We start from the raw sequence: 13,412 nt of genomic DNA on the forward strand, positions 1-13,412 counted from the left end.
TTGATCAAGTTTGGTACCTGCATATTTTTATATTGACTAAAAAAATGAGCTGGCTAACAGAGGTGGCGTCGATATTTTGACAAACTGCTGATCATCAGAGTTTCCTTGACACCGGCAACTGCACGATGACACGTTCAGACATTTGTGATGGAAGCAACTGTGAAGCAACTGTGAGAAACCTTGGTGTTGTTTTCGATCAGGATTTGTCGTTTAAACCATATGTTAATAAGGTTTGTAAAATAGCATTTTTCCATCTCCGTAATATTGAAAAGATTAGGAAAATCCTCTCGCAGAGTGATGCAGAAAAATTAGTTCATGCGTTTGTATCTTCTAGACTAGATTACTGTAATGTTTTATTAGCAGGATGTCCAAGTACTGTAATTTGCTGAATAGCCTCCAGCTGATCCAGAATGCAGCAGCACGAGTGCTGACAGGAATCAGCAGGAGAGACCACGTCTCTCCAGTCTTAGCATCGCTCCATTGGCTACCCGTAAAATTCAGAATCCAATTTAAAATGTTATTACTAAAACGCCCAAAACGGCTTAGCTCCGCATTATTTGCAAGACCTGATAGTGCCTTATGTTCCTGGCAGAGCTTTCCGTTCTCGGAGTGCAGGTTTACTCATAGTTCCTAGAGTATCCAAATGTAGATTTGGAGGGCGGGCGTTCTGCTATCAGGCACCATTACTATGGAACCAACTTCTAATCTGGGTTAAGGAGGCTGACACCACCTCCACCTTTAAAACTAAACTTAAAACCTTTCTGTTTAGTAAAGCCTATAGTTAGTGTTTAGTAAACCTCTAGCTGGTGTTGGTAAATCTCTACGTAGTGTAAACTCTAGTGTGTTAGAGTCAGTAGTCATAGTTGTAGCTATGAAATAAGACTATTAGTTAGTCTCAAATATAGCTTTGTGGTAGATATGCTGCTATAGGCGTATGCTGCAGGGGGGCACCGACATGATCCACTGGGCAGCGCCTCTCATCCTTCTCCTCTCCTCTTCCCTTCCTATCTTCTCCATTTCCATTTTTATTTATTATAAGTATCTCATAGCTATCATTTTTGTCCATCGTTCCTGTAGTTTCTTGTGCTGGCCCCCCTTTTTTCTCTTTTGTGCATGTTTGCAGGCCGGAGCTTCGGGAGCTGCATGCTGGCCTGGGTCTCTGGAAAGCGTCTAGAGACAACATCTGTTGTATTAGACGCTATACAAATAAAATTGAATTGAATTGAATTGAATTGTCACTAACGTCACACCGCAGAGCAATTTGAGTAACTTGGACACAAGATTCACACACTGCACAAGGTTTCCATTAATGTCTTTCGCTATATTTCTACACCTCCTGATGTCGAAATCAAAAGAAATACAAAGGTAGAGAGCAAGTTTGACAGTTCTCTTCCACTGTTTTTGTCTATTTTTGGAACTGCAGCCAAGGTCGAGACCTGCCCCAGCTGTGAATAGCATTCCTGGCAACTGCTTCTTTATCCAGGATTTGAAACAACAGGCTGCTCAGCATCCTCTCTCTGCGTCTTCCTCTTAGGATTCATGAATCATTATACATGTTTCCAGAGAGGTTCGGTTAATAATATTGTGTCTAATGAGCATAAATTGCCTATAATTAGCAACAGAATTGCCAGGAAATGTCTGTATGCCATGTTTGTCAGGAAGATGTCAAAGTGTCTGGGCACAGTCATTGCTCAGGAGAGATGCCAGTCAATAGCTCTGCAGTCTCGAGTCAGGTTTCCGTGCCCACCACAGCACTGTCTCTGCCTTTGTTCAATGATGTTCAATGACATATGTATGAATACAGACTGTGGAAGAGCCAAAGTGTTGGTATTATTGGGCCTCAGAGCAGCATTTAACATTGTTGACCATGGTACATTATTAGAGTGACTTGGTTGGACTTTTTGGTACAGTACTTGACTGGTTTGAGTCTTACTTAAAGGTCTACTCTGCATTAATATGTAACTTAATATCAAAACACAAAAAATTACATGTGGAGTTCCTCAAGGTTCCATCCTGGGCCCACTCCTATTAAACATCTGCATGCTTGCATTAGCTCGATTATTATAAACAACCAGATGAGTTACAATACGCAGATGACACACAACTTTACATAACGTCACCAGGTGACAATGAGCCCATACTAGTGTTTCTGTAGATGCAAACAGCAAATCATTGAGTGGATTTGCCATCGTTTTCTTCAGCTGAAGAAGAACAACACTGAATTTGTTGTTTTGGACCAAATTAAGAGTGTTGAAGAGTTGGCACACAGCTTCAATTATTAAAGCTCATTAAAGCCTTATCATTAAAGCCTTCAAGCTCATTTGTCAGCTGCTGTACAAGAAAAGTGGAACCTAAATGAAATAAAGGTATAATATAGTATAATATATTTCGAGCATTCACAGAATTCTGTTATTAAGGTCATATGAGGTGAACCAAAGTAGTAATTGTAATGTTTTTATTCTGCTCATCTATATTTGATCTGGAAAAAAAAATTACATTTATGTTTTACAAAGCCAGAATGTTAAACTAAGACAGTTTTGTGTCATATCTATGACATATCTTTCATGCAAAATAAAACTTAATCGAAATTGTTTAAAAGTAAAAAACTCCATATTGGGTTGTGTTTAGGCACAATAAATAAAACATTTGCAGCAGCCACATAATATCTAAAATTACATATTTAATTATTTTACCTAATACATGGATGCTCTTGCAATTTAAGTTCATTTAGAGTGAATTTGTTGAGACAGGTAATGCCAATATCCATGAAAAAGGCAAATGCTGACAGTGTGTCTTAAACCGCACTTCTGCAGCACCAACCATCGAAATTTCTATTGCCAATATTTTAGAAGAACTTGTCTTGAAAAAGGCGAGTCAGAACAAAATCTCTCTGGGATCCACATTCACAAAAAGAACAGTGTGACAGCACACTATAAATCCTGAGGTTATGGATATAATACATAGCGTGAAACACCCCCCTGTGGGTATAAAGCTTAGTTTTTTTATTGAAAATACAAATGTTCAGTGTGTCGGACCCTGAACACTGAGAGAGCAAAGCTAATGTCTTTTACATGAGTATGAGTTCCAACTATCCCCAGAGGGAAAATCATCCGTGAACAAGAACAAACGTAGCGCTCAGCGGGGCGCCGCTACGAAGTCTGGGATCATATAACATGCTCACAAATGCAGTCCATGCTTTGTTGTTTTAGTGAAGCTGCGTCTGAGACTCCCACTGCAGATACTTCATATTCATGTCACAGAATAAAGATATTTTTCAGTGTCATTTAAGGAATTTCTTACATGGTAACTTAATTTGACCATAAAAACGCGCAGGAATGATTCGTCACCACAGAATACTTTACCGAAATCTTTCAAGATTTAAACAGAAAGGTTTCAGAGCAATAACGCCCTGTTGATTCACATCGTTGATACACTGAACAGTTATTGGCGGTTTTGGACAGGCGTGGCCCTCCGGTCAGTCTCCTCCCCTCAGACTGTGCAGGTCCAGAAATCTGACGCCAAGTGTTACACCCTTACAGCAGAAGGGAGAAATACTTGTTGGTCCTTCTGCATGCTGTTATTCTCTGTTGTTTTAATGTAATTACGCCCAATGTTAGAGCTACAAACATACAAAAACACTAGTGTTGAATTTAAATTTTAACATCTGTCTGTATTGTTCTGGAAGACGTTTATTAAATTTATTAAAGGCCGGATAATCGCCTCATTCATCCTGTGGTTCCTATCTGATCGGTGTTTGAATTAGTTGTTGGAGACAAATAGCCACTACAATAACGTTTAACTCTCCTGTCCTGGGATGGAAAGAGCCTGATTTAAATTAAATATATAATTAAATGTTGACTTTGAATCATGTAATGCAAGCACATTATTTGTCATAATTACAGAGAGAGAGAGAGAGAAAGCCCCACGATGATCTTATCCCCCAAAAAATAAAATAAAAAGATTTGATGCTGAAAAAGCTACTTAAAACTAAAATAGGGTTAGGGTTAGCCTTGAAATATTGCCTTTAAAATATTGACTTATAAGGCTTAAAATAATGGTGTCACATAGAAGTACAAAATTGCATTTCTAAAGAAGTAAGCACAAATAATGTATAATTTTTTTTTAAATAATGTTTAATATTTATATATTTATTTAATATGCAAATAATATAAATTCAGTTCCAAAATTCAAAAGGTCTACATAGCAGATAATAAATAGTTTTTTAAAACTATAGTCTTATTTTAAATATGAATGAATCTTTATTTCGGCTTGTACGCACATTTTTACAAAACAAGATGAAAAGGTAAAATAAACATTTCTTTTGCCTAAAAGGTGTAGCTGAAGCCGTAGCTTATACCCTTTTTATCTTATGATCATCTTAAATATGAAACATTAGCATTACTCTGTGGAAACAAACAACGCATAAAGAAGACAAAAATAAATAAGACAAAATATAAAATTGACTTTCACATTCTAGAATGTTTTTGACAATATACTTTATAGTTATAGTGTTTTATATTTATTTACAATATTTTCTTTAAACATTTCCTTAAACTTGAAGATAGAACTGCACATTTTTAGGTTGTTATTACAACTATTCCATATTTCTCTAGCCTTAATTGATGTACATCTCTTTTTAATATTAGTTCTTGCTGTCGTCATCTCAAACATGAGTTTCCCCCTCAGGTCATAGCGGGTTTCTTTTATTTGGAACAAATCCTGAATGTAGTTTGGAAGCAGTTTCTGCTGGGCTTTAAAAAACTTAAAAAGCATTTACAATTCAAGTATTTAAAAGTGTACATTTAATAATAATATTTATTACTTATTGACTTGTTATAGGTTTTTAAAGATGTCTTTTCACTGAGGAGAATAGCTGTTGGAAGAGATTTTGTTGCCTGAAATGACATTGCAGCTACTCGGCAGTTCAGCGTCTCCTTCGTCATTTTCTGTTTAATAATATTACAATTTTTTTTTCACTTTTATGACCACATAGAAAAGTTACTTCAGAATCCAGACTATAGAACGGATTCATGATGTTCCAACACAAACAGAGTGTGATGTTGGTTCTGTCTACACTCTGTAAGAGGTGTGGAGGTCAGTGTCCAAAAACACATTTAGACCAGCATTAGTGGCGCCGTCACATATCTGCACCGTATCCCTGCCGTCATGAGCGCGGATTCACACACGTGTTCTTTCATGTACGTAGCTGCGACCCTTTAGAGTGAAAACAGACTTGATGTTTTAAGTCCCATAGAGCTGCACTGCTGGTTTCCATGTAAAGGTTCAAAACGGTGACAGGAAGGCCCTAAATTTTAAAGTTTGATGGAGGAGAAAGAATGTTTTACAGGGAGGTGCTAAAAGCGCGTATTCTCTGACATTTGTGTCTATGGTCAAGGTAGGTGAAGTCTGGAAGCCATCCTGACCAGATGTCTCAACTAACGCCTTCAGATTCAGAGGGCTGTAACTCTGCTGTCAGGACTCTGTCAGGACTCTCCCGGAGGAGCAGAACTTATTACCCGATTCCTAAGGGTGGGGCCGGCCAGTCTTTTGAGGATGCTCATTTCGGCAACATATATTAAGGGTGACCGTAGCTGAGCTGAAAGGATGTCTGGATGTCTTTCAGTCACACTTCACCTCTGATGGGCTCGCTGATGTCTGAATTAGAGACAAAAACATGCCATGAGTTTCCAATTTATTGTCATGGAGGGGTGATCAAAGTGGTCGTAGGTGAAGGGTCAGACCAAGCACGGTTCCTTAACCCTTATAATGGACATTGGGGCGTCACCCCAGAGGCAGCCCAGACAGGAGAGTTTGGTTTGGGGGGGGTTTTGGATTGGCCTGGGGCCTGCAACATGGTTTTTTGACCAGGCAAAGTCCAAACCAGCAACAAGGGACCACTAAATGCTAAGTGAACAGGGTTCGTTCGTTCGTTTTTATTTATTTCGAACATGTATAAAAAAAAACAAGAAAAAAAGATAAGAAAAACAAATACAGGTGGGCATTCCACCTCATAAAGAAAAAAAAAACACATCAAAACACATATTTCAGTTACATGTTCGAAAAGGAGTGGGAGGAAGTATAAACTTATTTAATCCCACCCCCTTTCCACGACTAAACATAAATTATATGCCTGTATTTACTTTTTATACTACACACTAATTTGTATAAATAAATATATATAATTCTTACAAAAATAACCTGTTTAATACCAAATGTAAGCTCTATCATAAATATAATATAACTATGATATAAATATAATATGACTATGATATAAATATAATACGTATATCTATTCAAACATACAAAGACAACATGACGAAATAGCAAAACACACACAGCTGCTGATCTTTAAACACAGTCTTCACTTTTATATCTAAAACTATGTCTTTATATTTCTTCTTAAATTGTTTTATGTTTTCAATTCAAATCATTCCACAGTTTGATTCCGCAAACTGATACACAAAAACGTATTTTTGTTGTACGCACAAATAAAGATTCGAAGTTAAGGTTTCCCCTTAAATTAATGTCAATGCCCAACGTGGAGTAGGGATGGGAATTGAGAACTGGTTCCCAGTGTTTCAATTCCTTGGAATCGTCTGGAAGTCTGGTTACATTTCAGTAAAAAAAACGACAACAGGGCAAATATAATACTTATCAAGTTGATATTTCGTCAAAGGGAGAAAATACTACCAACTAATACTACATAGCTACAGTACATGCAAAAACAATCAATGAATGCCGTGTTTTCTATCCAGTCCAGACTAACGTGAGTAATTCTTAACCCAGCAGCAGCAACATTAGCATGTCCTTGGCTAATAATACTGCAGGTAACTAATTAACTAATTAACCAACACAGCCTATCATATTAGCACCATTTGCCGGGAATCGATTAAGAACCGAATCTTTAAGCAGAATCAAAAATAGAATTGGAATCGTAAAAATCGCATCAATTCCCATCGCTAACGTTGATGCCTTGGCAGTGCAGTCCCCACTTGGCAGTATTTTCCAAACTCAAGACACAACTGACGCATCAACAAGACAAATGCAGATGAGCCAGTGGTTTTTGAATATCAGCTGCAGAAGGACCGGAGCTCAGAGATCTTTACGTTTCAGCTCCACAGAAAAAGTTTGTAAGATCTTTAGAGAGATCCTGAACCATCTTCTGTTTTATGGAGGGTAAGCTAAAAGGAATATAAACGACTTGTCTGGGGTGCTCATAATATGCATTTCATTTATCCCAGGAGGATGACAATGTTTTTACTATATTCATTGAGTTTATTTATTTATTTTTTAAATATATTTTTTATCCGCGATTTTTTCCCCATTTTCATCACCCAGTGCTCTACCTAAGTGAAACTCTTTGAATTAATTTTATTCCATGTCCTAAATCCAAAAAAAATAGTCTGCTTTGGATTAAACTGCTAACATCCCAAAGATCTACAAGGATCTGCATATTTGTTCTAAGATAAATCAAAGCCATAATACTTTAAACTCTGCTAATGTCACCTTAAGTCATTTTATTGCAATCGTTATGATCTACATTATCGATTATTATATGTTTTTTTACTTTTTGTTTCACTTGAACATTTTATCAAAATATCGTAATTTAGTGTAACATAGTTTTGTGGTCGTTCTTTGCAACCACGTAGTGTACAAACACTTTTATTCATGGTAATTTCGATGGAGATGTTAACAGTTTTGTTTGAGTTGATCAAGCGGAATGATCATTTTTAATTTCGGCTTTAATTATTAACTACTACTAACACTTATATGTCGCATGTGTCATGTTCACGTTGCTCTAAATCCATCTTTTTCGAATAGAGAGTTTGCTACAGACAAGTAGAAAGCAATCGGTGAACGGTTGAGCATGTTGGGTGAATGTGAGGACAAATTTGAGCATTTGCAGAGAAGTGTTGGAGAGAAAATGATCATATATTCTCTTTTCTTTAATCACAGAACAGACGTGTTAACTCAGACTGTTTTTTCCTTCGAAAAAGATAAATTACAGACTTGGAAAATACAGTTTTGTGTCCTCAGAAAGATCCATTGCTGGTTTAAGATTCGTGATCAGATATTATATCATAGGTGTTTACAGATCATCTCCTTTACCTCTGCACTTCCCCTACCGGGCCTCATGTTCCCCTCGGTGCGGTCGGTGGTTCAGTTACCAAAGCAGAACAGCTGACGCATCAGAAGTTGAGGTAAATGTCAGCTCCCTGAACTCCGGATCTGATCCTAACAGCACTCCACGTGTCCAGAAAACTGAAGCCAAGTGTCTGTTTGTTCTGCTAACGGGGGATTAAAACCTGCTGTGTCAAGACAGACCTCATTTTGCCCGGATGGGCTTTGTGATTTATCTGGTCATGCTGAAGGGCGTCACCTGTGGTGGTAATGTGTGGATCTTCTGTGATCTGCTCCAGCCGGCCCAGCAGAGCCTCGATGTTGCTTTTAATCTGCGTCAGCTCCGACTTGATGGCCTGGAGCTCCGTGCCTTTAGCTGCTGGGGGAGAGTCAGAGGGACAGAAAGAGAAAAGGTGTCAGCGCTCGGGTTCTGATCGATAAGCCTTCAGAGAACAGAGATGAAACACACATCTAATAATAGTTTTTATAACAAACATCTAATAATAGTTTTTATATAGGCATATCCTGCTTTGCCTTGCAGTTGGCCTGCAGCAATGTTTTTTCTTTTTTTAACCCTTGTATTGTCTTTGGGTCAAAATGACCTCATTCTCCTTCCTTCTTCCCTTCCTCCTTCCTTCCTTCCTTCCTTCCTTCCTTCCTTCCTTCCTTCCTTCCTTCCTTCCTTCCTTCCTTCCTTCCTTCCTTCCTTCCTTCCTTCCTTCCTTCCTTCCTTCCTTCCTTCCTTCCTTCCTTCCTTCATTCCTTCCTTCCTCCTGCTCTCTCCTTCCTTCCTTCCTTCTTTCCTCCTGCTCTCTCCTTCCTTCTTTCCTCCTGCTCTCTCCTTCCTTCTTCCCTTCCTCTTTCCTTATTTCCTTCCTTCCTTCCTTCCTTCCTTCCTTCCTTCCTTCCTTCCTTCCTTCCTTCCTTCCTTCCTTCCTTCCTTCCTTCCTTCCTCCCTTCCTTCCTTCCTTCCTTCCCTCCTTACTTCCTTCCTTCCTCCTGCTCTCTCCTTCCTTCCTTCCTTCTTTCCTCCTGCTCTCTCCTTCCTTCTTCCCTTCCTCTTTCCTTATTTCCTTCCTTCCTTCTTTATTTCCTCCTGCTCTCTCCTTCCTTCCTTCCTTCCTTCCTTCCTTCCTTCCTTCCTTCCTTCCTTCCTTCCTTCCTTCCTTCCTTCCTTCCTTCCTTCCTTCCTTCCTTCCTTCCTTATTTCCTCCTGCTCTCTCCTTCCTTCTTCCCTTCCTTTTTCCTTCCTTCCTTCCTTCCTTCCTTCCTTCCTTCCTTCCTTCCTTCCTTCCTTCCTTCCTTCCTTCCTTCCTTCCTTCCTTCCTTCCTTCCTTCATTCCTTCCTTCCTCCTGCTCTCTCCTTCCTTCCTTCCTTCTTTCCTCCTGCTCTCTCCTTCCTTCTTCCCTTCCTCTTTCCTTATTTCCTTCCTTCCTTCCTTCCTTCCTTCCTTCCTTCCTTCCTTCCTTCCTTCCTTCCTTCCTCCCTTCCTCCCTTCCTTCCTTCCTTCCTTACTTCCTTCCTTCCTCCTGCTCTCTCCTTCCTTCCTTCCTTCTTTCCTCCTGCTCTCTCCTTCCTTCTTCCCTTCCTCTTTCCTTATTTCCTTCCTTCCTTCCTTATTTCCTCCTGCTCTCTCCTTCCTTCCTTCCTTCCTTCCTTCCTTCCTTCCTTCCTTCCTTCCTTCCTTCCTTCCTTCCTTCCTTCCTTCCTTCCTTCCTTCCTTCCTTCCTTCCTTCCTTCCTTCCTCCCTCCCTTCCTTCCTTCCTTCCTTCCTTCCTTCCATCCATCCTTCTTTTCCCCTTCCTTCGTTCCTTCTTTCCTTCCTTCCTTCCTTCCTTATTTCTTCCTTCCTTCCTTCCTTCCTTCCTTCCTTCCTTCCTTCCTTCCTTCCTTCCTTCCTTCCTTCCTTCCTTCCTTCCTTCTTTTCCCCTTCCTTCGTTCCTTCTTTCCTTCCTTCCTTCCATACTTTTTTTCTCCCTTCCATCCTTCTTTTCTTCCTTCCTTCCTTCCTTCCTTCCTTCCTTCCTTCCTTCCTTCCTTCCTTCCTTCCTTCCTTCCTTCCTTCCTTCCTTCCTTCCTTCCTTCCTTCCTTCCTGCCCTACTTGTGAAAATCCTTTTCAGATCATTTTGTATTTTCTCTTGAGGATATACATTTATCCTCTCGGCTCCACCGTTTGTCCACTTTAATCAACCACAAGCACCACGTACAAAGTCTGATACTGTAGGGTTCAAAGGGTTAATGCATTTGAAAGCCCACACATCCAACACCCCAAAATCTATCCATCTGTACTTTAGGGTAAAAAGATGATGCTGATGTTGCGGCATCACAGAGTTTTGAATGTTGTAGTTTGTCTCTTTGTTGACAGATATATGACCAAAAATCTTTGCAGATTTGCATCCAACATCCCAATAAATTCCTTGATATTCAATCAGAGCAACTGCATTTTTATATAAATGTTTCTGATGTTACACTAGTTTATGTGTAGTTATCAAAACTCCCCAACAAGACTCTGGTCCAGTAGCATCTCCGCCCGCCTTCACATCACATCGGTTCAAACCAGCTCATCCCACAGGATTATTTCCTCTCACATCACATCCTCTCACCATCACCACACTTAATTTACCCTTTTTTTGTATTTTAAATGTCTGTCCTACTAAAAATACTAAATACTGTTTTGTTTCATGATTGTTTTGTGATATACATCCTCAAGTTTTCTAAAGGTGCCTATAAAGAAAATGAAGCACAGACTAAAGTATGGCTAACTGAACAATTTACTTTTCATTTTACTTTAACAACATTCATAGGTGTTTTTTATTAAAAGTTTTGCTTTGTCTTATAACAAAAAGCAGATTATGTTCTAAACTGGCTGAAATTGTAATATTGTGGTGAGCAAATGTTACAAAAACAGAGAATGACCGGCACCTGGAACAGTTACAAATTCATAAATACTGTAAATATCAAAAGCTAATACAAGCATGGAAAGCAGACGTAAAGAGGGGAAAGAGGGGACCAAGGAATCCAACAAGGGACAACACATAAAAATAACTTAAAAATATATTGGAATATAATATTATAATATTGGAATTCATTTTATAAAAGGTCCTCTGCTGGCTTTGCTTCTTTTACTGATTTTTAATCAAATTTTTCTATTTTTTCCCGTGTGATCTACAGTTTCTGGGCGCTAAAATCACTGAGACTAAAGTGTTTTTAATAGGAAAAACATTTACTTGTAGTTTTTTTTGTTCAGTGCTCCATGTGCTGAAGCCTGGTTTACGGTGTCTGGGCACTCAGCTGAAGCTAAATCGCCTGGAAAGGTGCTAATTCGATTCAATTCGGGCGGGACCGCAGGTCAGGATGCAACTCCTGAAGCTCTGGCCTGGAAACATGCATAGAAGAGAAAAGGCTCTCAGAGCAAGATGACCACAGCGGCCTGCTGCGGAAGATATAAGTTGGAGACCACAATTCACCTCCTAGAAGTTAATGTGGAGCTAAATGGACTGTGTGGGGGAAGAAACAACCTGGCCCTTGATTCATAACGGTGGAGATGAGCAAGCTAACACATGGCTAGGGAGCACAGATAACACACCCAAGAAAGCAGACCCTGTGCTTTTTTAATAAATCATCTAGGGATAATCCTCCGTGGAACTGTCTAGGTGCAAAACCAGAGTAAATCACACCACAGGCCGGCACAGCGAGCTGAAATCTGTAAAACCGACCGGCCTCCACTACCTGCGAGATGGATGAGCTCCTGTAACCCTGTGCATGGGAGGAACCGGACTGGACCACCGTGAGTAGGAAGGTTAACAACAGACCTCCAAAACAACCAAGTGTGAAACTGCAGAACAGATTTGCTCCACTATCAAAAGACTCTGGATCCCCAAGGGAGGACTGGAAACCTGTTAACAAGTAAAAGGCCACAGGGAAAGTGAAAGGCTGGGCCTGAAAATGTGGGTGCTCTGCCGTAAATAATGTACAAAGGAGTCCTCTGCTTTACCAGGGACACGGTCAACACTCTGAAGGAGAGAATCTTAAAACTGCATATCAATATCCAACTGTTCCTCCGGGTACTCTAGTTTCCTCCCACAGTCCAAAAACATGCGTAATAGGTTAATTGGTGATTCTAAATTGCCCGCAGGTGTGAGTGTGTCTGGTTGTTTGTCCGTATATGTGGCCCTGCGATGGACTGGCGACGTGTCCAGGGTGTAACGCCTACCTCTCGCCTGAAAATAGCTGGGATAGGCTCCAGCAGACCCCGTGACCCTGCAAAGGATAAAGCGGGTATAGATAATGGATGGATCAATGGAAACTGAGGTGCTGAAGCGGGACTACATTCATCAGTGCACCTGCCCCGCCCTTCAGAGGAGGAGAAAGCCCTGCCAGTCAATGATCTCTACAATAGCTTCAATGCCAAAATGTTAAATGTTATGGATATTATTGCTCCCATTTAGGTGAAATTTACCTCTGGTGAAAAATGGGAAAAGAGAGTGTTGGAAAACTGAGCTCAGATGGAGAAAAACAAACCTGCAGGTTCACGATGACATCTGTACAGAGAAACTGTAGTCCTCACTTAGACCAAAACAGCTGGACAACATCAGTCCAGCTCTGAGATCTTTACGCCGGCTGCCTGTCCGTCAGAGGACAGACTTTAAAGTTTGGATGCTGGTCTATAAAGTTCTGATGCCAGTTTCCTTCTTCCGGCTCTCGACGAAGGCGGACGCTTTTCTGCTCCTCTCCCTTATCTGTCTGCCCTGCTTTTGTTTGTCTCGTCTTCAGAGTCTCTTCCTTTTCACTCCTCCGAAACTCTACAATCATGGAATTGATTAACTGGTCTCTCAGCACAATTGACCAAATTTTTGCGACAAGAAGTCAGGGGGTAAGGGAGCCCTCTTGCCCCGATGGGACATTTTTTGCTGGATACACAATGGATTCCTACAAATACTGGAAGCCTTTGTGCATGGCGATTCTGTCTGTCGAGGACGTTGAAGATGCCTTCATAATTGGATTTATGATAGCAGGATTTCTCTTGATCATCCACATGATAGGAGGAGGGGGTTTCCTGGTGTATCGACAAACACGGAAGTCGTCGACAGCTGTTTTGGCTCTTTCAGAGCTGCCGGACATGGCTGAAGGGTCAAGCAAGGCGATCAACGCTCAAACTTTAACGTTGGGGGAGCAAAGCTGTAAGCTGGATGTGATTCTCGAACAGAATCGCAGGCTGGCGGTGGTCTTTGAGCTCATTGGGAAGATGGATAACACCCTGGAGAAGTTGGGGGCTCGACTTGGCGGGAA

The 13,412-nt window shown here is 40.3% G+C and overlaps 1 protein-coding gene across 3 annotated transcripts in view; it reads right to left on the reverse strand.

Moving 5' to 3' along the window:
- raly (RALY heterogeneous nuclear ribonucleoprotein) overlaps positions 1 to 13,412 on the reverse strand; it is a 191,444-nt gene that overhangs the window by 22,070 nt on the left and 155,962 nt on the right. For 2 of the 3 annotated variants that reach the window (XM_061726623.1, XM_061726624.1), the window contains exon 6: positions 8,381 to 8,500. In XM_061726623.1, coding sequence (XP_061582607.1) covers positions 8,381 to 8,500 — 120 coding nt within the window. The remainder of the gene's footprint in view (positions 1 to 8,380; positions 8,501 to 13,412) is intronic. The other variant, XM_061726625.1, reaches the window with a different exon arrangement.

Source organism: Cololabis saira, chromosome 8 (assembly GCF_033807715.1).
Source record: "Cololabis saira isolate AMF1-May2022 chromosome 8, fColSai1.1, whole genome shotgun sequence".
Classification (NCBI taxonomy): Eukaryota; Metazoa; Chordata; class Actinopteri; order Beloniformes; family Belonidae; genus Cololabis; species Cololabis saira.